Here is a 24696-nt window from a genome sequence, read left to right as displayed (position 1 = left end):
ACAAGAAAAACCTTTCCAAAGCAAATGTAACAGCAGAACTAAGAAACCTCTGGACTTTATTCATTCAGATCTTTGCGGTCCATTGGAAAAATTGACTCCAGGAAAGAAGAGGTATTTTCTCACTTTTATAGATGATTATTCCAGGTATACTACATTATAGAACAGTATTTGGCTGAAGTAAGCAACAAATTTGGCAAAATGCTGAGTGTATTCTCAGAAAGCATTGCATAATATTTCAAACTACTGTCCCATACAACCCAGAACAAAATGGGGTTGCAGAAAGAATGAACCTTACTCTATGTGAGAGTGGAAGAACCAGGCGTTTGATGCAGATATACCAACCACATACTGGGGGGAGGCAATTGTGACCCATGCTATCTCCAAAATCAGCTACCAGAAAAATCAACTGAAAAAACTCCATATGAATTGTGGAATGAAAAGGCCCAGACTTTCCACCATCTAAAAAATTTTTGAGGTGAAGCCTATGTACACATCCCAAAAGAAAAACATACAAAAAAGAATGCTTACCCAAAGGAAGGTTTACATGTGAGGTACAGTGAATCTCAAAAAGAATACAGAATTCTACACCAAGATACAAACAAGGTAATCTTTAGCAGAAGTGCAATTGTTGATGAAACTGCAGTGTGTTCAAAATTTCATGAACTAACAAAAAAAAAAGCTTCATACTGAGGAAAATTCCACATCAATGTCACATGAAGATAAACAAAGTAACACAGAAATAGAAGTTAAGGCAGACAATTCAAATGTTTTCAAAGAAGAAACCAGGCCACAAGAGGCTTCAATCAGAAAATCCACCAAAAGCAAAAAAGGCATCCCAGCCTTTTCTATGTTGCTTGCATAGCATTAAAACCAGAGCCAGATTCATGGGATGGAATGCAAAGACTTCCAACCCTTGAGAAATCAAAATGTATCAGATGCTTTGAAAAATGCTTACAAGAAACAGATTTATAGAACTAACATCAGAAATGAGACAAAATAGGGAGTACTTATACTCATATGAGCTCAGGAGTGCATATTGTTTAGAAAACAGAGCTCAGGAGTGCTTGTTGCACAGGTCTCAGGGCTCAGGAGTGTGTAGCACACAGGGCACAGGTCTCAGGAGTTCTTATTGTAGAGGACGCAGTGCTCAGCGGTGTGTATTGACCAGTGCTCAGGAGTGTGTGTATTGTGCAGTGCTCAGGAGTGCGTATCACAGAGGGCGCAAAGCTCTGGAATAGGTACCACAGTGTACACCCAAAAACTAGCATCCCCCTACTCCCTTCCTGTAGAGCTTTCCTCCCAACCCCCCCCCCCCCCCCCAGTACAGGTTTCCCACTCCAATACCCCCAATGAAGAAGAGATACATTTTCCTCTACTGTATAATCTGCATTCTTTTATTTTTTTTGGAGGATCATTTGTCTGCAAAGTGCACAGAATGTTGGCTCAGTCAGAAACAATAACACTCCCAAAATCCCTTAAAATCCCATGTTATCAAAATCTGTGACTCCCTGCCAATAAATTCCCCATCAAAGTAAATTTTGGGTCCAATCAGCTCAAAATAGAGAAGAGAATTTGAATTATTTAGTCAAATTCTTATTGATGGGCTCGATCGTGGAGAAATCACGCAATTTCAAGTAGTTGTGTTCTTATTTAATTCTAGTAATTTGAATACATAATGAGAAAATACTGTATGTGCAAGTTAAAAAAAACAACTGCACCAGAAGTAAACTAAATAACATGCAACATTCGAGAAATATAGTGTGATTTATGTTTGTTTCACATATTTTGCTTTATTTTGGTATAATTGATTGCTGTGTTCAGTACCGCAAAGAAACCAGACGAAAAATTCCACTGGTCTGGGCAATGGAGACTGCAATCTAATAGACTGATGTGATTTGGTGCATTTTGTAAATCTTAGTTACTTTCTACAATGTCATTATGACCAAGCCTGGTTTGTGATAAAAAACAGAAAATAAAAGTGAAATACAAATGGTCAGAGAATGGTTAGGAAAAAGGCAGGGGAAATGGACAGAGACAAAAGTTACATTGTTCACACATTTATGTAAGAAGGGTAAAAAGGAGAAGTTAAATTATACTAAGCTGTGTTTTTCAGGAATGATTATGAAGAGCTTGCTCAGAAGTGTAAGACCTTTGCAAAGGACTTGCTGGCTCAGGCTAGGAACTCAAGGGAACTCGAAGTGATCTTGAATCATCAGTCTAGTGATGAACCGGTGGACAAAAGGGGGCTTCTAGAGGAGCGCATGAATCTGAGCCGACTGAAGCTGGCAATCAAGTACAATCAGAAAGAGGTAGGTCCACAATCATTGTAAACAGTCAATTTTAAAATTAGATATTGACAAAATGGCAACAATTTCTTAAAACAGATCTAAACTCTAGTTAATATATATGAAATTACATCAACATATAACTCAAGGCAAAAACTTTGTTTTTTTGTTTTGAATAGAGTGAAGAGGGACTAGAACATCTGTCAGGTTGTTCTTGCTGTCTGTGGGCTGTCACGAGAAAAAAATGCAGGGACATCCCTGGTGACAACCATGGATGATGGAGGGATTTCCCTTTACTTCTTGTTCTGGCTAAGGAACAAAATGTGAAGGGAAATCTCCCCAATGATACACAGATGGCAAAAACCTGACAGTGGATATAACCCTACCTTACTCTATACAACCTGAAAAAAAAATGTGCTATTAGTTCTACTTTAATGTGTAAAGGCTCATATGAGATTGGTGATTGGGTTTATATCTATTTTAGCCAAGTATTATTATACAGGATTTGCGTGCGCTTTACAACATAAGGGCAGACAGTACAGTTACAATACAATTAAATACAGTAGGAATTAGGGGGCCCTGCTCATTAGAGCTTACAATCTAAAAGGGAGGATCAAGACAGAAAAGGTAATAACTGTGGGGTATGAAATATAACATGGGGAGGGGGGATTAAAACATTTACCGGTACCTCTTAAAAGAAAAATAAAGTGCATTGTGAATAAGTACATATTTTGACTTGTTTTTATAACATACTGTACAGTATTAACAAAGTACTTTTTGATTTGATTTTTACAATTTTCTGCACTGCTACACTCTGTATTTTGGTTACTGCACTTTATATACAGACACAAAAGCTCCCTCTAGTAGCTATCTATACTGTATATCAAGGATATTAAAGATAATTTCTGCTTAAAGTGTATGTCAGGGAAAGAAAACATATGTAGTACATCTCTACAATATATGCACATTTCCCATGTTTTATCCCTTTGAAAGCCCTGCAATTACAGAAAAATACTCATTGATTCTGCCAGAAATGCACTTAGCTCCTAATTCCTTCCTGTGGTCTGACAATACATAGCATTTTGTGGACTGCAAGAAATGGTGTCAGTCCTAAATTATCTGAAATAAGCATGCAGCAAATAAAGTCAAACTGAAGTCAGAGCTCTTGATTTACGTACTGTATATGCTTACTATGGTGTCTAGGAAAGTATTGACGTTTTAGATTAGCATAACAGCCAGGCAACAACATTTTCAGAAGGAAAGGCCGTCGATGACTGCCACCATATTCCTCTACCATAGATTTCAATGAATGACTGATTTTGCTTTGTTAATTTTTTAACAACTCTTGTTTTCAGTAAACCCAAACCTGACTCTTAGCGCTAAGATACAACGGCTCAATTCTGCTACTAAAATGGCTTGAGAATAATTGCTAGATGTAGCATTAAATAGATGGAACTGAGGACCCATTCATGCAATTGTAGTGCTACCCCCATAGGAGCCGCTTGTATCTTGCCCAGGCTTTCCTCTAGAAGCCAGGTGCACACAGTGTCCACTCATTAATGCAATGTTCAGTCTAGAGGTTGTAGTTTTTGTTGTTTTTATTTTGTTTTAGAAATGGGAAAGAGAAGGGATATAGTGGAATACTTTGAATTGAATGATGCACAATGGACAGCTTTCTCTAAATTGATCTGTGTAGCAGACTGTACAAAGAATTGAGCAAAGTCCCTCTGTAGAAATGCAGAACTTAGTGGACAGTTGCTCTTCTGGCCACCAGCTGGTGTTCCCTCTAGCTTACACCCAGCAGCTGACTATGTGGGTCCCAAGGGGTTTAAACAGCACAAGATCCAGCATCCCTGTAGAACAGTCTTGCTGCATGTCACCTTCCTCCGTGACACCAGACAGCATCTGTAGACATCCCCCTCAGTCAGCTCTCAAAAGCACCCTGGGTTTCAGCATTCTGACTCTTGGGTCGCTGAGGCCTCCTGGAAGCATAAGCCAGAGGAGGCAGCTACTTCCCTGGCTGTAACTCCCTTCCCAGAGGAAAAGGAAGAAGCACTCAGATCACATGTGCTCACTGAATATAAATACTAGAACCCAGCATGCTCATGGGCACTACTCCCTGTATTTGGCTGGAACTGCATCCATATTAATGCTGCTGATCTGAATGGGTCACTCCTGTTCACCCAGAACCTTCCAAGGTTGCCTGGATACAGAAGAGCCAATCACAGCAGCACTGTGAACCACACAGGATATCCTCACTAAACAACTAGTTTTTCTATTAAGCAGAAAAGTTGCTATGTTTTGCCTGCCAGTCTCTTGTTAAGCAGGAGACCACACTATACTAAACTAGACTATGTACATCCTAGCAACCTACCTAAGAGGGTGCTACACAATTGCACCACAGTATATCTGGTTGGTGATTTGCATGTGTTGGGCAGTTTTGTTAAATATGAATTCTAGGGTCTATTTATACTTTGATGTTTTTGTGTGTTGTGTTAATGCACATCGGGGGAGATTTACCGAAACTGGTACACTCAGAATCTGTTGCAGCTGTGCATGGTAACCAATCAGCTTCTAACTTCAGTTTGTTCAATTAAGGTTTGACAATAAAACCTGAAAGCTGATTGGTTTCTGTGATGGACTGCCTGGCACACCGCTGGAGTGCTTCCGTAAGAGAACTGCTTCCTCGCTGCTGGGACACAGGACCAAGGTATTATAGCTGGGCATTTTACCCAAGGACTAGATGACACTAGCTTAGGTGAAGCTGGAATTGCTTATTGAACAAAAATACAGGTTTTTATACACTTCATAAATATGGGCAGTCCCCACATGAACAATGAAACAAACATTACACATTGGGATAAACATCCCACACTGATTAGGTATTGAGGTCTAATTAACACCAGACTAATTCCATCATGTAGGAACCTCCAGGAGGACTAGCTAACAGACAGAAACAATAGGTGACTCGATTAACTCAATTAACAAGGGAACAAATGCACAACAAAAAAACACATTACACCTAATAAACAGATTACAGCAAGAGACCTCGGCATCAGGTTGTTTCAAGCTGATTATACTAACATCTGCTTAGAGTCTCTGAGTCTAGGAGAGGGGATTGAAGCAGTCAATGCTGATTTGGGCACAGAGACCCCAAATCTGTATCCTGGTCCTCCAGATCTCTGAATCCAAAGTAAAAAGCCCCCCAGGGAACACATCCCCCAAAGAATAGAGCCCCATGGTCAGCAGGCAAGAGGCAGTTTTTATGCACAACTGCACCAGATTTTGCACGCTCCCATTTTAGTAAATGTTACATGTTAACCTGTGTTACATTAAGACAGGGTATTCATTTTAAATAGGTTGCCAATGCACAAGAATGCACTTTTTTCTGACACACAGTAGTGCATTACCTTGCATTATGATGCACTTAAATGCATTTGTATTAAGCTGTGTTGCCTTCATGTGTTTTGGTAACCATCCAAAATGGACAGCACCGCAATATGCTAAGACATGTAACATGCACTGCATCGCAAAAGTATGTTTCAACCCTTAGACATTGGACCTGTAGTTTTCTTGCTTCTGGTTGCCTCTTATATATATATATTTAAGTCTATTTCTTTTTCTTTTTTCAGTTCGTATCTCAGTCCAACTGTCAGCAGTTCCTCAACACTGTCTGGTTTGGGCAAATGGCAGGCTATAGGCGAAAACACACGTGCAAGAAAATACTAATTGTCCTCACTGTGGGCATATGCTGGCCAGTTCTGTCTCTGTGCTATCTCTTTGCCCCCAAGTCACAGGTTGGACGTATGATCCACACACCTTTCATGAAATTTATCATACATGGGGCCTCTTACTTCACATTCCTGCTGCTTCTCAACCTGTATTCCTTAGTCTACAACGAGGACAAAAAGAACACAATGGGGCCAGCATTAGAGAGAATTGACTATCTGCTCATCATATGGCTCATTGGTAAGTAGAGTATGGACATTAGTAAGGCAATGACATTTTTTTTTTCATTTTGGATAGAGTAAGGGGGTTATAACCATGTTTTTGCAATCTATGTCCTGTAGGGAAGATTTCCCTTCATTTCCTGTCTCATAGCGACAACAGGATATGAAAGGAAATCCCTCCAATGTAAGGGAATCCCAGGGTATCACCAGAGTTATCAGAACTAGTGTCCCCAACGGAAAATTTCCCCTCTATTACTGTTCTGGTGTCAACCCCAAATTTGGGATTTTTTTTACTTTCACTTTTGGTGAAAATGGTGTAGCACTACCCCCTTAGGAGTTTCTGAGTATTTTTGGTCCCCTGTTCACTCTGAGCCTGATTTGGAGCACAGCCCATGATGACACCACCATATACCCTTGGCCAGGAAAACCCTCTGGCTGTAAAACACAAAATAATCACACAGTTTAAGGTGAACCATTGTTCGGATTGTATTAAAGTTAGAGTAAAACTAATGCAAGCACAAAAGAAGCAATGGTAGGTGTGTACAAAAGATAAGCACTCTGGAAAATATAGTCAACAGGAACATACACGTTAGACCAAATTGTCCTGCAGGAGCAGAGTTTAAACATTAATTGCAGCACATTTCTGTCCAGCATGGTTATTTCCCAAAGTGAGCTGAAATAGAGTATACAAATAAGTTGGGCTAACTTACTTATGGGTTCTCAAGACTAAAAACAGGGTTTAACTCTGAAGATGAATTTGAATGTAATATCATCCCCTCTAGCATCACTACCAAGTATAGAACCAGATTCTTCTGCACGCCTGATGGGTCCCTAGTTGGTGCACATTAGAGTTGAAGTCCTCTTGGATGGAAACATGATCTCCTAAAAAGGGTACAGTACTAAAAGAAGTTCCTCTTAGACTGGTTGTAAAAAAATTGGGGAAGGTCCCTTTAACACAGAAGATGAATGCAAGAATTGTTAAAGTTAAGAAAGAGGCAGGAGTAAACTTCAGTAGAATTGAATCCCTATAGGTGGTGAATTAGCCTGACAAAGCAAGTTCCTTTACAACTGGAAGAGGTTTGAGATGAGATACTAACAGTATTTCTGCCTGCAAAGACACACGTGCAGCAGCAAGAGTCCTGCATTCAGAGCAATGGGGAGAAACTAAAACAGTAGTAGTAGTATTATTAGTAGTAGTATTAGTAGTAGTAGTAGTAGTAGTAGTATTGCATGGGCTAGGAAGTCTGTGTCTCAAAGTGGCAAACTGATGAAAGATGTACGGAACTGAACCAACTGAAAACAACAGAATCATTTATAACGTGTGACAGTCTGGGTTATGTTACCCTCTCACCCAGTATGTAATGTTAGCAGAGCGAAAGATGGTCTCTCGGTTGGGGGCCCCCTTGTTCTCTTGATCCCACTGAGGAAGAAACAATGACGATCCCACAATCCCCCTGCCTGCAGAGTTGACTCTCCTACTTCTCATCGATACCAGCAATCTGTAGCCCCTCTTTCTGGCTCTCCGGAGTGACCAACTCTGGCCTGGGTCCCTCACTAGCTTCTCACACACATCCTCACCCTCTCACAGTCTCCTTACTTCCTCCCCAGGAAGCTCCCAGGCTTTGATTATATAGGTTCTCGCCAACTCTTCTGGGAAATGTAATCTGTTTTAGCTTGTCCTGGTACAGAATTCCTGCTGTCAGCACACATGTTCAGCAATGCTTTGCTATATTAAAATTAGACTGTAATAATGAAACTGCAGAACACTACCATCTTGAGATTATTTAACATCCTACAATCACTAACTGCAGTGTGTTACAATGGTAAATGGGACAAATAGAGAGGGTCAATCTTCCTACTGGGGGCATAGACAGCAGTAAAACCTGACAGGTGTTCTAATCCTTCCCCACTCTATCCAAAAAGAAAAAAAAGTTTTGTATTTAGTTACACTTTAAGACTTGATGCTTTGAGTTTATGATCGCTATGATCTTATGATCTATAAAATTACTGTTCCTGATGTTTGAGGTTTTTGAAAAATATAAATTGGAAAAGTACATTATATGCTCTGGACTGGTTTATAGCTTTGATCCCAGAAAGAGATTTTTGAGTAATAGTATCCAAAAGTAATATAATGATAAATAAATATATACTGTATATATTGTATATCAGAGAACATTGCTGACTGGGGGACAATGTACAATGTGTTTTGTCTGTAAGGCTAGGTTCACATCTCCGCGTTCCTGTCTGCTGCGTTTTGCGCGAGCATGAGAGCTCATTCATTTGAATGGATTCCCATGCCCCGGGACATGCAGGGAAGAAATCCCTGCACTTCTTTGAAAAATGCAGCCCGCACGGGAACCTCGGTTCCCAGTACGGTTGCGATTTCCAGTGTGGGCGGCGTGCTATTAGAATCAATGGCTCCCGCCTGCGGATCCGCATTCCTCTGTATGGGTGGTGCTGCTGCACAGATTTTTCTGCGGATCCACAGTGGCACCACCTGCACAGATGTGAACAAAGGGTAAAAGAATCTCTGTATGGCTCTCTAATATGGCTACAGAAGAGAGATTAAAAAAGGAAGGCGAAGGCTGTCCAGTGACATCAGTATAGTTAGCTGTCTCTTTCTGAATTGTCAAAGAAATGAGTTATTATGGAGCATGGTGTACTTTCCTCAGGATACTTCAAAGTGATGGGTATATGCTGAGCTTTCATGTTTGTCTAAATGCTCCAAATTAGGGCTTTGTTAAAAAAAAGTATCTATTGACTGAAACTTAGTTCATATCATTTAATTTGGTGATAAAGTTTAATTGTTTGTTTTCCGTAGTAATCAATTAGCTGGATGTTTTGATAAATAAATCCTCTGTAAGCAAAGTGTAGTAACACACCAGTGTGTGTGTATGTGTGCGTGTGTGTGTGGGGGGGTGTTAATAGAACTGAGTAGTGACAGGTATAGCTTTTCATTTATAGAAACTATAGTACAGCTTCTATGAATGGATAAGCTGGGTGGAAAGGGCAGGTATATTGGGCATTCTTGATGAGTGCCTGGCACAGCTCCTTCAACTCTATTAACCCCTACCTCACTTGAAAATTATGGTGGTGGGGGTAAGGGGGATCAGATGAGAAAGATTTTTACTACACCAGGAGACAGCAGCACAAGGGACACATAACACTGATAGTAAGTAACAGCAGTTGTGCTGATTTTTTTTACTTAGGCTTTAACCCCTTCTCGCTGCCACCTCCCGGCCATTTAAGAGGTTCTAAATCTCAGGATGAGGGGACCGGGCATTCTGATCATGTGACAGTTGTGATTGGTCACATGGTCAGAAAGCTTCCAATTACAAGTATGCAGTGGGAGCTTTCTGGTACTTGCCGCTAACTGTGCTGGGAGTGTGCAGGGAGTGCACTCCCAGCACAAAAACATGTTTACATAGGGAGCCATATATGCCACCACTCGGTGTTAAAGCCCACCCGCCGAGAGACCACATTTATGCGTATCTCTGGTGGAAACTGGTTAAAATTATCTGAAATATCAGCAATCTGCACTTGCCCACAATTATTTTGATTTGCCCTACAAAAATAGCATCTGGAGCCTGAATATGTTTCTGCTGACAGAACTTACACACACACTGATGTCTTCCACTTTTCTAAATTACTAATCCACTTTTCTTCACCAAACAGCATTTATGCAACAAAGAAATTAAAGATAGTTAAGTAATATCCAACAACCGTGCTCCTGGACTAAGTACAATGCACTGTCAAGGTTGCTTCATGGGCTGCAAGTTCAGATTACAACTAAAAAAGCCCTTTTGAGAGCTAGAGCCAGTTTACACATTTGCAAATTGGTTGTGTTTTGAACCACATCCAATTTTCAGGACATGTCAAAGAACATTGCTTTCTATTGTGCTCGTTCACATAGGTCTGGTGCAGCCGGAGTGTGGATTCAGTGCGGATTGAAAAAGAGTCCTGACAGTTTTCTGAACAGTGCAGTCTGGCTCAGATATGAATTCAGGTTCATCGACTTCTCTGGGAAAGCTTCTGAATCGCACATTCAGTTGTTAACAGGATAAAAACCTGACCTGATCCTTATGTAAACCTGACTTGATCCTGATCTAAAATGTACCTTAAATGCTGAACAACTTCTTTGTCAATTAGCTTTGAAAATGGAGCTTCAATTTGCACTGCACATGTATGAATCCACACTTGATGGAACTTGCGAAGTTATAGAAATGGGAGATGCAATTACTGACTTGTTGTTGAAGATGAATAATCCAGGACTGTCATTCTTAGCTTTCCTTCATTGTTTTTTCACTATTGTATTGGGACATTTGATATGTTCCCCTTCTCTACAGGTCAATAACTTTTTTCTTTTCAATATGTTTTATTTTGTTTTGTTTTAAAGAGAGATACAAATACATTTCACAGATCGATGCCCAATAGCTGAGCAACCAATATATCAACAAAAAAAATGATCATAACAAAAATGGTACAAACAGCAAGGTGGCAGGGTCCATGATTGGTCAATATAGCAAAACAGTGAAAGAGATAGCAGCCATAAGGCTGATACAATTGATTGACCTGGTTGACAGACATGACATCTCTTCAGTTATGGCAGCTTAGGTTCTTCTAGAAAGAGAAACAAGATGAGAAATAAGAAGAGAAAAAAGGAGGAAAAGAGCAGGGGAGAAGCAGGAGAGGAGTGGGAGGAGGGGTGTGATGAAGGGAGTGTCCAGAGCACCTAGGGGGCCACTTATGTGGCTCTCAGGCTAGCTAAGTAAATAGTTGGATGTTGGTATGTGAGCCATAGGCTCCAGATTTTAGGAAATTTTGCATTAGTGTTAGTAAGATTACTAGTCAATTGCTCATTAAGAAAAATACCATCAAGGCAGGATTCGACTTCTGAAAAATGGGTGAATTGCTTCCTCCACGCCTTAGCGATTGTCAGTTTAGAAGCTAGCAGAACAAAGTGGACCAACTGAAATTGGCATTTAGTAATGTTCAGGGGTTTAAAATGTAGGAGGGCCAGCCAAGGGTCTTTAGTAAGTGGCGTTCCAAGTAGTGAACGCAACTGCGAGAAGACCCTGGACAAGAACTGGCCCAGCATAGGGCAGGTCCACCAAATATGAAGAACATCACCAGGGGTCAATTACTTTTTTATGTAGTAAAAAAAGGTAAGTATGACATAACCAGATTTTTTACCTTTAAAAAAATTCTCTCTGATCCCTTAGGGCATATAAGTTTAAGTGTAGCATCTAACAAATGGGGTTTGTATTTTATGTGCCAGTCCCCCTGTCTTTTACTTCAGAGCTATCCTGAGAAAGAATAACTGGAAGTATACACGGATTAGCCATAACATTTGGCCACCAGCCATAATCCATCAAGGCATGGACTCTTCTAGATCTCTGAAGGTATGCTGTGGTATCTGGCACAAAGCTGTCAGTAGCAGATCCTTTAAGTCCTGCAAGTTGTGAGGTGGGACCTCTACCTTGGACTGTTTTTTTTCAGCACATCCCACAGATGTTCAATTGGATTGAGATCTGGAGTGTTTGGAGGCTAAGTAAAATCCATGAACTCATTGTTTTGTTCCTCAAACCATTCTTGAATTCATCATACCAGGCCATCTTCTTCCATTACGGCGTGGTCCAGTTCTGATGCTCATGTGCTCATTGTAGGTGATTTTGGCTGTGGACACGGGTCAGCATGGGCACTTGTCTGGTCTATGGCTATGTTACCCCATACAAACTGCAATGCACTGTATGCTCTGACACGTTTCTATTAGAACCAGAATTCACTTTTTCAGCAATTTCAGCTACAGTAGTTCATATATTGGATTCAGACTACATGGGCTAGTCTTTTCAACCCACAGACATCAGTGAGCCTTGGCCACCCATGACCCTTTCACTGATTCTCCTTCCTTGGACTATTTTTGGTAGGTCCTGACCATTGCAAACTGGGAACATTCCACAACAGCTGCAGTTTTGGAGTTGCTTTGACCCAGTCGTCTAACCGTTACAACTTGGTTCTTGTCAAAGTTGCTCAAATCCTTACACTTGCCTATTTTTTCTGCTTTGAACACATCAACTTCAGGGACAACATGTTAACTTGCTGCCTAAATTGTCCCACCCACTTTCAGATGCCATTGTAATGAGAAAATCAATGTAATTCACTTTACCAGTCAGTGTCATAATGCTATGGCTTATCAGTGTAAACAACTGACATTATTTTAATAGGTTACTCTAGCATGGTCCTGGGCTACACCCAGGTAACCCTTTTAGTGCTAAAAACCACTAAAATACTTTAAAAAAATGAGTGCTGCGCTTTTTCTGCCCTGTTCCTCTATATCAGGAAATTTAGCGGGTGTCGGAATATAGACTAAGTGCCTCATTTTGAAGCCTATGTCTATGACATCTTAACATCAGTTGTGAATGTTCATATTCAAAATCCTAGCCTTAAAGTGGCCTTTCAGACTCTGGTACACCAGCTCGAGGACACTGCTGCATGACTAGCATTTTGTTAACTGCAGTGCTTGCTTGACCATATAGTGCCAATACATGATTTGATTTGGTCAGCCACCTACATAGCCAGTGCTTTACTCTGCCAAAAGCCGCATTACATTTCCTCAGTATTCCAACTCAGCAGAGTAATCTCAGCTGTTTGCTGAACGGTGGCCAAGCCTGAAAGAACACCAATGTGTTTAGAAGGATCTGAATACTAAAGCGAGTTACACAGCTCACAAACTTATATAAAAGGATCTTTCTGCTCAGTGTTTTGTAGATTGCCATATTCTGAGGTTATGAATCCTAAAATTGCATAACACATGTCTATAGGGCTCTTCAGAGGACATATTCCCTTTATGGGCTTTTCACAACCTCTCTATTTTATATCCTAGCCTTGCATACTCTTGTATAATTGCTATTTGATAGTTAACTATACCACAAAACAAATATATATCTTCTGAATTCAAGGCTCTAGAGACCCTGCATCCATACGATACGGGGATAAGAGAGGGTGGTAACTATACCACAAAACAAATATATATCATCTGAATTCTAGGCTGTAGAGACCCTGCATCCATACGATACGGGGATAAGAGAGGGTGGTAACTAAACCACAAAACAAATATATATCTTCTGAATTCAAGGCTCTAGAGACCCTGCATCCATACGATACGGGGATAAGAGAGGGTGGTAACTATACCACAAAACAAATATATATCATCTGAATTCTAGGCTGTAGAGACCCTGCATCCATACGATACGGGGATAAGAGAGGGTGGTAACTAAACCACAAAACAAATATATATCTTCTGAATTCTAGGCTGTAGAGACCCTGCATCCATACGATACGGGGATAAGACAGGGTGGTAACTAAACCACAAAACAAATATATATCTTCTGAATTCTAGGCTGTAGAGACCCTGCATCCATACAATATGGGGATAAGAGAGGGTGGTAGCTATACCACAAAACAAATATATATCTTCTGAATTCTTGGCTCTAGAGACTCTGCATCCATACAATGAGGGGATAAGAGAGGGTGGTAACTAAACCTCAAAACAAATATATATCTTCTGAATTCCAGGCTTTGAGAGACCCTGCATCCAAACCATACGGGGAAAAGAGAGGGTGGTAACTATACCACAAAACAAATATACATCTTCTGAATTCAAGGCTTTGAGAGACCCTGCATCCATACGATACGGGGATAAGATAGGGTGGTAACTATACCACAAAACAAATATATATCTTCTGAATTCAAGGCTCTAGGGACCCTGCATCCATACGATACGGGGATAAGAGAGGGTGGTAACTAAACCACAAAACAAATTTATATCTTCTGAATTCTAGGCTCTAGAGACTCTGCATCCATACGATACGGGGATAAAAGAGGGTGGTAACTAAACCACAAAACAAATATATATCTTCTGAATTCAAGGCTCTAGAGACCCTGCATCCATACGATACGGGGATAAGAGAGGGTGGTAACTAAACCACAAAACAAATATATATCTTTTGAATTCAAGGCTCTAGAGACCCTGCATCCATACGATATGGGGATAAGAGAGGGTGGTAACTAAACCACAAAACAAATATATATCTTCTGAATTCAAGGCTCTAGAGACCCTGCATCCATACCATACGGGGATAAGAGAGGGTGGTAACTAAACCACAAAACAAATATATATTTTCTGAATTCAAGGCTCTAGAGACCCTGCATCCATACGATACGGGGATAAGAGAGAGTGTCATGTACTGAAGAACCCTTTGGTGCCTGAACCAGGCTGTGTATCTACAAAAGGTACAGGCATAGTATAGTCTATTATTTTCCCATAATGTAAAATTTCATTTTAACTCCATGTTTCTTTTTGTTTTCTTAACATTCTTGGGAGTGCAGGTGCTTGGATATTCTAACCTTTGTACAGATCCAAATAAATCTGTTTGTTAAGGGTTAATTTTCCAATATATGTCAGACTCACATGTTCAGTTAAATGCCGATGCAAAGAAGTATCAGCGTTTACAAGAGTATGTCCGTGTACAGCAATTCAATGGTATGGCAAGTTGTATGCAGCACGTGTGACTCCCTGGGTGCAGAATGGTGCCAGGAAATAACAACAGGAATATAAAACGCCTGTAAAATCTCTGTGTGTATAAACCATAATGTGAATGAGCTTATGGTCTATTTTAAAGAAATATTGTCCCAACAGGATTAAAAAAATGCAGAGAAGAGAATTAAAGTGTTACTAAACCCACAACAATACAATCAGTTTGTATATGCAGTAAAGCATGCTTTTATACTCACTGTGGAACCTAAGGGGTTAATCCACCACATTTTGTAAAAAGGATGTTTGATCCAGTCTTCTCTGATCTTCTACTGTCCCCAATCTATCTGCTGATAGAACAGAGCCCTGGGGGCAAGCCACACATGCTCAGTTTGCTGAGTATTGCTAGAGATATTTTTTTTTCTTGGGAGAGTGAATGTGATTAGCACAGTGCCAATCAGCACTGTCCAGAGAGATGGTCAGGGGTCCTGCAGCCTCATAGGACAATCAGGGAAGAATGAAAAATCCTCCTACAAGTTTTAACCAGTGCTCTGCTAGACACTGATAGAAGCCACAAGACTGATCTAACTGCTGATGAGACAAGGTATTTAGCAGTTTGTATTAATCAAAAATAGTTAATACTAAAATAATTGCATTTCCATGTTCTGTGTATTGTGGGAGACCAGGGTCCTGAGTTTAGTAACACTTTAAAGTGCCTACTCCCAATCTCCACATTCGTTTTCATTTGTATTTTCTGCTGTAAACTGATTTACAGAGAAAGGATGATTATGTTCAGTCTCCATGGTCCCATTGTATGTGGGAACATAGCCACCCTCTCCTGTTTACTCCCAAGATGGGCTACAGACTATGGACTATGGGATGTGTAGTGTGCATACAACAGTTTACGTGTCCACAACTAATATGCACTGCTCATTCTAAAATGAAGTGAGTGGGAAAGCAGTTACAAGGTGGCAAACAAGGATGACACAATTTCATGAGAAATAGATCACAGAGCCATCAGGTAGTGGATGTGTATGGGTTTTTAGGGAGAATAAGGATATCCTTTAGTTTTTCTTTACCTTTAATTTGGAGTTTTAACTTTACAAAAGACACATCGGCACACAGGCACATGGCAGGAGAGAAGTTTGTGGATTCTGTGATTTTGCCATGTGCACAGATGGTGCATGCAGCATATAAGACACTTAATGGCAGATTTTTCTTAGAGCAGATGCAAGATGGAAAGCTTCTTTTCAAGAAGGTGGCATCCAGACAAAAATATGGCATTTATTTCTGCTACTGCTGAGTGTACTAGTGGTTGTGTGAGCTTCATCAAAGTATTGTTGTTTGTTTTACTTACAGTGCTTTTCTCTCTCTTTCATGGTTCTTGTTATGGAGGATAATTATGATCACAGCTGCCTTACATATTTAGGTGAAAACCAGTATGACACATAGTTCCTGCAATCTTTATGTTACCAAGATTTATTTAAAAAAATGGTACTAAGGGGAAAAGGTATCCCTAGTCCTAAAACTATCAATGTTTTGAATAAAAAAACTCAGAAGTAAAAGATGATGCTACAGGGTGTCCCTAAAGTCTGGACACATAGGCAACAATGCATATTTTCAATAAATTTCAATACAGTTTTCACCAGCATTTTATTTCATTGGAATATTAATCACTAACATCGATTTCCACCATTTGTGATGCAAAGTTTCATGCGCTTTGTGAGATTCACGTGAACCCAATGCAGTAACTCCACATTTCTGTCAATTTTAAGCACATTTGTTCATGATGCGTTCCTTCAGGTGATTAATATCTGTGATTTTCATTGAGTACACCTTCTCTGTTAGCATATGCCAAAAAAAGTATTCAAGGGGGTGAAGGTCTGGTGAGCTTATATAGTGATACACTATATTGCCAAAAGTATTGGGACACCCCTCCAAATCATTGGATTCAGGTGTTCCAATCACCTCTATGGCCACAGGTGTATAAAATCAAACACCTAGGCATGCAGACTGCTTCTACAAACATTTATGAAAGAAGGGGTCGCTCTCAGGAGCTCAGTGAATTTGAGCATGGTACCGTGATAGGCTGCCACCTGTGCAATAAGTCCATCTGTGAAATTTCCTTGCTACTAAATATTTCACGGTCAACTGTTATTGGTATTATAACAAAGTGGAAGCAAATGGGAAGAACAGCAACTCAGTCATGAAGTGGTAGGCCACTTAAAATGACAGAAGTCGCCAACTGTCTGCAGAATCAATAGCTAAAGACCTCCAAACTACGTGTGGCCTTCAGATTAGCACAACAACAGTGCATAGACAGCTTCATGAAATGGGGTTCCATGGCCGAGCAGCTGCATTCAAGCCTTGTATCACCAAGTGCAATGCAAAACATTGGCTGCAGTGGTGTGAAGTACGCTACAACTGGACTCTAGAGCAGTGGAGATGTGTTTTCTGGAGTGATGAATCACGCTTCTCTGGCAATCCAATGGAAATGTCTGGGTTTGACGATTGCATGGAGAACGGTACCTGCCTGACTGCATTGTGCCAAGTGTAAAGTTTGGTGGAGGGGGATTATGGTGTGGGGTTGCTCTTCAGGGGTTGGGCCTGGCCCCTTAGTTCCAGTAAAGGGAACTCTTAAGGTATCAGCATGCCAAGACATTTTTGACAATTTCTTGTTCCAAACTTTGTGGGAACAGTTTGGGGATGGCCCCTTCCTGTTCCAACATGACTGTGCACCAGTGCACAAAGCAAGGTCCATAAAGACATGAATGAGCGAGTTTGGGTGGAGGAACTTGACTGGCCTGCACAGAGTCCTGACCTCAACCCGATAGGATACCTTTAGGATGAATTAGAGTGGAGACTGCGAGCCAGGCCTTATAGTCTGATATCAGTGCCTGTCCTCACAAATGCACTTCAGGAAGAATGGTCAAACATTCCCATAGACACACTCCTAAACCTTGTGGACAACCTTCCCAGAAGAGTTGAAGCTGTTATAGCTGCAAAGGGTGGGCCAACTCAATATTGAACCCTATGGACTGGGCTGCCATTAAAGTTCATGTGAGTGTATAGGCAGGCATCCCAATACTTTGGGCAATATAGTGTATATAATACACAAACACACACACACACATATATATATATATATATACACACACATATTTCCTATGTGCCCAGACTTTTGGGACACCCTGTAGATCACCAAATTGGAAATAAATATTCATAAAATGGTAAATTTATAGTCATTTTATTTAGCTTTATTCAAATGGAAATAAATGGTATATAACAGTTTAGATCTCAGTAAACAGATTCTTAGTACACGTGTACACTTCATATTTTCAAATCATTGCATATTCATTACTGGTTTTAGCCCTTGGTGGCCTGGCCACCCATTGGAACTAACCACAACACCCACACTAACTCCACTGTTATTAAAATACAAATTCCCAATAGTATATTTATAAAGAATATCCCTAGAGGAAGTGCATCATTTTACAGAATGGAAAATAAATGAACCAACTTTACTAGGCAGAAAATGTTACATTTTTGTGGATTCAGTGTTTTGCATATATTTTCTTTATAAATAATGAAATAAAAATATTTGTTTCTCTTTTTAGTCTGGTAAATATGAAATATATATATATATATATATATATATATATATATATAATATTTACTTCTTGTATCCAGAAAGCAGCAAACTTAAGACCACTGCTCAAAGTTTTCACCAATTGGACCTACTGCTATATTATGGGGTGTATTGATAAAAGAAATGCATAGTGTTTTGCCCAAGAAAAGTACATGTACATTTTTTTTGTGTGTGAATGGGGGAAAAAAAGAGAAAATGTTATTAGGCTAGTTCCTGTACTGTATGAATGTTTTTCATTGATTTAAAACTGAAAATATCATATTTGGTCACTAGATGGTGCTACGTATTATAGAATATGTATCTAATGGCCAAAAACGGTATTTTAAATCAATGAAAAACATTCATCCAGCATAGGAAAAAGCCTAAAAATATTGGTTGTTGGATCCAACTTGTGCAGCACATTTGCACAAGCATTTTAACTGGGTGTAATGCTATGCAAATGTTTAATAAACACATCCCTATGTCTTCTGAATAAGGCTGATTACCAGAAGATCAAATTAGCCACACAGCTTAATGAATCAAAGAAGAAATATACTCCCTCTCATACCCTCTCCTAGTAGAGAATGGACCCATCTGGATTTAAATCTGGAGAAGCCAGCTAATGCTAAATAAATGCTGTTTATTTTATTTATGCATTTGTCTAAGATTTAAATAATTATTGTTTAAACTGAACTTATTCTGGTCTGTTCAGGGTTTCACAGAATGGGAATTTGATTGCTTCCTCCTGCCTCTAGAAGAAGCTTCCAGAAAATAAGGAGGAAGAGTCAAATGATCAGCCTCAATATTTATCACGGCTTGGCCAATTCCTGGAGAGGAGTGTCCAGCAGGTGACTGGGGAGATGATAAATAGCCTGAAGACCTGGAGAGATTATTCCTTCTCCCCAGAAGGGTTCTAAAGCCTGAGGGGCTGCTGCCCTTAGGTAGCCTATGGACTGTGTAGCTGTTCTTGAGGCCTCAGAGGTGTCAGAGCTGATGGCTTGGATGGATCTCTTGAGAAGCTGGATGTACCAAAAGAAGCTGGTCTTCACCAAAGAGGGATCTGGTCTGTGGAATGATTGTTTCCCCCACTTGTCTGTGTCCAGAGAAAGCTGAAAGGAGGCAGTTGTCCTGGAGATGTGCGAGTAAAGACCCTGAATTGATCCCTGGTGACTGTGTGCTTTTGAAATATACAGTAGGTGCCAGAGGTAGCTTAGGCAGCTCTCATAGGGTCTCATAGTACTGGCAGTTCCCTTGTACCCGGCAATATCCTGGTGTGTGTCTAGAAGAAAGTGCCCTCTGTTACTGTGCAGTGTTCTGGAGAATGAACTGGGTACCAACAGTTGTGCAGTGACTCAAGCTAACCAAATGACAAGGGAACTTGCCTCATGGATCACAGCTGTGAGGCCTTAGACCAGGGGTGTCAAACTGGTGGCCCTTTAGTTGTTGCAAAACTACAAGTCCCATAATACCTCTGCCTTTGGGAGTCATGCTTGTAACTGTCAATCTTGCAGTGCCTCATGGGACTTGCAGTTTGGCAACAGCTGGAGGGCCGCCAGTTTGACCCCTGTGCCATAGACTGTTCAATGTTCACAAAAAAACATATAGAGAATATTGTCCTCTCATAGACATTTGCTAAATTGCTTTTGGAGCATCACATGCCCTAACCCCTCTCCTGTTTAAAGTTCTTCAAGCAATCAAATATCAAGAAAGACATTCCCTGGACTGAGTTATTGAAACTGGAGTGTATGGACTGATGCTTGAGGTGGTGGCTAGCCTCTGTACTTTTGGGGAAAAAACAGCTATTACCAAAGGCCCCTGCGGTGGTAGCTCTACATAAGTATGCAATCTCAAACCTGATAGGCACCTGGGAAATTTGAAAATCACTTGGGTTCTGGGTTTCCCTTCTGCACACTGGCCACAGGTTGTCACTGGCTCAAGACTACTGCCATTTATAGAACACCTTGTATTTCGTTCAATATATGCAAAGCTTTCTCTATTTGGACAGGATGAAGAGATAGAGTTGATGAGACAAATTCAACTATGGATGTTCATGGTTTAGCAGGAAGGTTAGGGAGACAAACACAAAAGGAAAAAGAAATGGAAAAAGAAAAAAGGGAATTCATACACTTGTTAATGTTTTATTGCCCATGTAATTTTATTAGTGGAATTTCTACTGAACACTAATCTACAAAGTACAGTCATGGCCGAAATTGTTGGCACCCTTGATATTTCTCCAGGAAATCATGTATTTCTCACGAAACGTATTGCATTAACACATGTTTTGCTATACACATGTTTATTCCCTTTGTGTGTATTGGGACAAAACAAAAAAAGGGAGGAAAGAAAGCAAATTCGACATAATGTCACACAAACCTCCAAAAATGGGCTGGACAAAAGTATTGGCACCCTTTCACAACTGCGGATAAATAAGAATGTTACAAGCATGTGATGCTCCTGTAAACTCACCTGGGGCAAGTAACAGGTGTGGGCAATATAGAAATCACACCTGAAAGCAGATAAAAAGGAGAGACGTTCACTTAACCTTTGCATTGTGTGTCTGTCTGTGCCACACTAAGCATGGACAACAGAAAGAGGAGACGAGAACTGTCTGAGGACCTGAGAACCAAAATTGTGGCAAAATATCAACAATCTCAAGGTTACAAGTCCATCTCCAGAGAACTAGATTTGCCTTTGTCCACAGTGCGCAACATTATCAAGAAGTTTGCAACCCATGGCACTGTAGCTAATCTCCCTGGTCGTGGACGGATGAGGAAAATTGATGAAAGATTGCAACGCAGAATAGTCCGGATGGTGGATAAGCAGCCCCAAACATGTTCCAAAGACATTCAAGCTGTCCTGCAGGCTCAGGGAGCATCAGTGTCAGCGCGAACTATCCGTCGACATTTAAATGAAATGAAACGCTATGGCAGGAGACCCAGGAGGACCCCACTGCTGACACAGAGACATAAAAAAGCAAGACTACAGTTTGCCAAAATGTACTTGAGTAAGCCAAAAGCCTTCTGGGAAAACGTCTTGTGGACAGATGAGACCAAGATAGAGCTTTTCGGTAAAGCACATCATTCTACTGTTTACCGAAAACGGAATGAGGCCTACAAAGAACAAAACACAGTACCTACGGTAAAATATGGTGGAGGTTCAATGATGTTTTGGGGTTGTTTTGCTGCCTCTGGCACTGGGTGCCTTGACTGTGTGCAAGGCATCATGAAATCTGAGGATTACCAAAGGATTTTGGGTCGCACTGTAGGGCCCAGTGTCAGAAAGCTGGGTTTGCGTCCAAGATCCTGGGTCTTCCAGCAGGACAATGACCCCAAACATACGTCAAAAAGCACTCAGAAATGGATGGCAAAGAAGCGCTGGAGAGTTCTGAAGTGGCCAGCAATGAGCCCAGATCTAAATCCCATTGAACACCTGTGGAGAGATCTTAAAATTGCTGTTGGGAAAAGGTGTCCTTCCAATAAGAGAGACCTGGAGCTGTTTGCAAAGGAAGAGTGGTCCAAAATTCCGGGTGAGAGGTGTCAGAAGCTTATTGATGGTTATAGGAAGCGACTGATTTCAGTTATGTTTTCCAAAGGGTGTGCAACCAAATATTAAGTTAAGGGTGCCAATACTTTTGTCCAGCCCATTTTTGGGGTTTTGTGTGACATTATGTCATATTTGCTTTTCTGCCTCTGTTTTATATTTGTTCCAATACATACAAAGGGAATAAACATGTGTATAGCAAAACATGTGTTAATGCAATACCTTTTTTGTGTGAAATACTTGATTTTCAGGAAAAATATCAAGGGTGCCAACAATTTCGGCCATGACTGTATCCCTGATATTCACTGTTAGGAAGCTTGCTTGGATCAGGAGGAAAGTAATGCTTTATCCGGTACAATATATGAACTTTGAAAAAAATAATGTTCTGTGCTAATCCTATATAATGGAAACAACCAAATAATATCAATCCAATCAAACCAAGGACTGTGTCAACACATCATACTGTACAGGGTCGGACTGACCATTTGGAAACTCAGGCAGTGCCTGAGGGCCCGGGGTCAGTAGGGGTCCCATGATATGCTCCTGGTACCTTTTTCATAGGCTTTTTTGAGTTTGGGCAAGGACACAGGGGCCCCATGATCCCCTATTGCCCGGGGGCCCCATGAGTTGTCAGTCTGCCCTTGATACTGTATATAGTAAAACGCCGAAGTGGGATGGAAAGAAAAAGTGGAAACTCCCAACTGGGCAATAATGAAAACCTAAATCCGTGAAAGTGCTGCACTATTCATATGTATATGATGCAAACAAAGAAAAAAGAATATAGCACACAAGTGAATAAATAAATGTGAAATGACATAAAACCATAAACGTGAAAATGTAACAGCAAAAACGTGATCACAAATGCATCAAAAAACACAGGAAAAAAACCATCAATGATGAGCAATAGAGTGAGTGAATTACAACAAAAGAAAAAACTGCAAAAATGACATATACTGGCATATAAAGAAGGGACAAAATCTGCCACAAAAAACTAACAAAAGTGAAGAGTCCAAAATATCTCTGTCAAAGTTCCAATGATATGATTCTGTGCACAACTTTTATAGATGACAGATATGGTGATCAACTTAACAAGTATATCCACCACTGGCTAGCATGCCCACTCACCTCCACGCTGTGACCCCTAAGGGCCAAAACACATGAAGCAAGCGCTCAGCGGAGTGGTCTAAATCCTGTTGGGGCTTTTAGCAGTAATCCGGAAACCGTTAGCACTAGTGGTGGTATTTTCAGTATCTGGTTATATAGTTAGGTACTAGCAGCCAGTCCTGGGTCTTGGGGTTTTTTTCCTGTGGGGGTGTTAGAGGCAGCGCAGGAGGCTCTTTTTGTTTAATATATGAGCTTTAGTTTCAGAATAGAGGAATCACACTGTATTTCATGTCTGATAGCTCATGTGTCTTTCTCCAGGTATGGTTTGGTCAGATGTGAAACGTCTCTGGTATGATGGTCTGGAAGATTTCCTGGAAGAATCTCGGAACCAGCTCAGCTTTGTGATGAATTCCTTGTACCTGGCAACCTTTACTCTGAAAATTGTGGCTCACAGTAAAGTGAGTTGTATTCATGAATGTTTTTTTTTTAATACGGGCTCTGACTAGCAATCCAGCAAGTATTATATTGAAAAGGGCTAATTCTTCTAAGGATCATACAACCTGATGTTACATGCATCATGACAGAAGATGACAGCTTCACTTTTTTAAGGAAACTATAATGATTTTGGGTTAATCTGCCTTTTTCTTTAATTGTGTACACTGTAAACGTTTCTTTTATATCTGATTTCTTTATTATATATAAGGTCTTTGTTCATAACATTATAAGGGAGCACAGTAGTTGTCTCTTTTCGGGTAGACTGTCCCTCGTTCTAACCTCCCACAGAGCAGTTCAGAGGCAGGTGAAAAGACGAGCCACTACTCCATTTCCGTTTGAGCTATTGAGCTTTCCAAACAATAGGCTGTTTACAACCAGAAATGAGGTGAAGCTGAAAATAATGTGAAAAGGCACATAACGCTTCACTTGCTAGCTGGATACAGGAATATAAATTAATATATTTCATATTTACCTTTTTTTCATTTATTTTTACATTATTTTGTTTAGCCTTGACCATAGTAAATTAGTACAAATCAACTATAAATTCCCTTTAATTACTGCCTTAGGAATGATGAGAGCTAAATAAGATTCTGCAGCTTTAACACAAGTATTTCTTAGCACACTCTTAGATTTTTCATACAGAATCTGTGTGGGCGAAGAGGACAAAGTCTTCCTCCAGTGTGTACTGCTTCACTTTTCAGTTGAACCTGGGAGAAAATCACAGTGAGTCAGCTGTACGAGGGACAAATGTCTGGTCAGCTTGTGCTATTGATGATATATCAGCTTGTCTGGGGCCAAGAGAATGAGTGTAAGGTTTGGTTTACACCTATGCATTTTGCATTGTGCTTTGCGTCATTACACGTGCGTTTTCAATGCATTTTGCGCTTTTCTTTTTAAAGTGGAAAATTTTTTGTTGCTTGGCAGAAAAAAAAATAAGCAAAACATGGCAAAAACACAGCAAAAACGCACTACATGAGTTTCAGCAGCTTCTCAATTGAACTCTACTGTAGCAAAAACGCTGCTTTTTGCGTTTACGGAAGTCCATGACCCTTTTCAAAAACACAACAGCTTAAAAAAAGCATAGATGTGAACATGTCCCAAAGGAAAGCGTGTTAAATAAACTGTGGTGTGTTTCTGCAAAAAGCACTAAAAAACACATTG

General features: G+C 40.3%; 1 protein-coding gene across 2 annotated transcripts in view; it reads left to right on the top strand.

Moving 5' to 3' along the window:
- TRPC1 (transient receptor potential cation channel subfamily C member 1) overlaps nt 1–24696 on the top strand; it is a 98395-nt gene that overhangs the window by 32714 nt on the left and 40985 nt on the right. For both annotated transcript variants that reach the window (XM_089672566.1, XM_089672567.1), the window contains 3 exons: nt 2114–2309; nt 5918–6254; nt 23359–23498. In XM_089672566.1, the coding sequence (XP_089528692.1) occupies nt 2114–2309; nt 5918–6254; nt 23359–23498 (673 nt within the window). The remainder of the gene's footprint in view (nt 1–2113; nt 2310–5917; nt 6255–23358; nt 23499–24696) is intronic.

This window comes from Staurois parvus, unplaced genomic scaffold (genome assembly GCF_062004578.1).
Source record: "Staurois parvus isolate SC_StPar_1 unplaced genomic scaffold, SC_StPar_1.0 ptg000131l, whole genome shotgun sequence".
In the NCBI taxonomy this organism is placed as follows: Eukaryota; Metazoa; Chordata; class Amphibia; order Anura; family Ranidae; genus Staurois; species Staurois parvus.
This window is presented reverse-complemented; position numbering and strand designations above follow the sequence as displayed.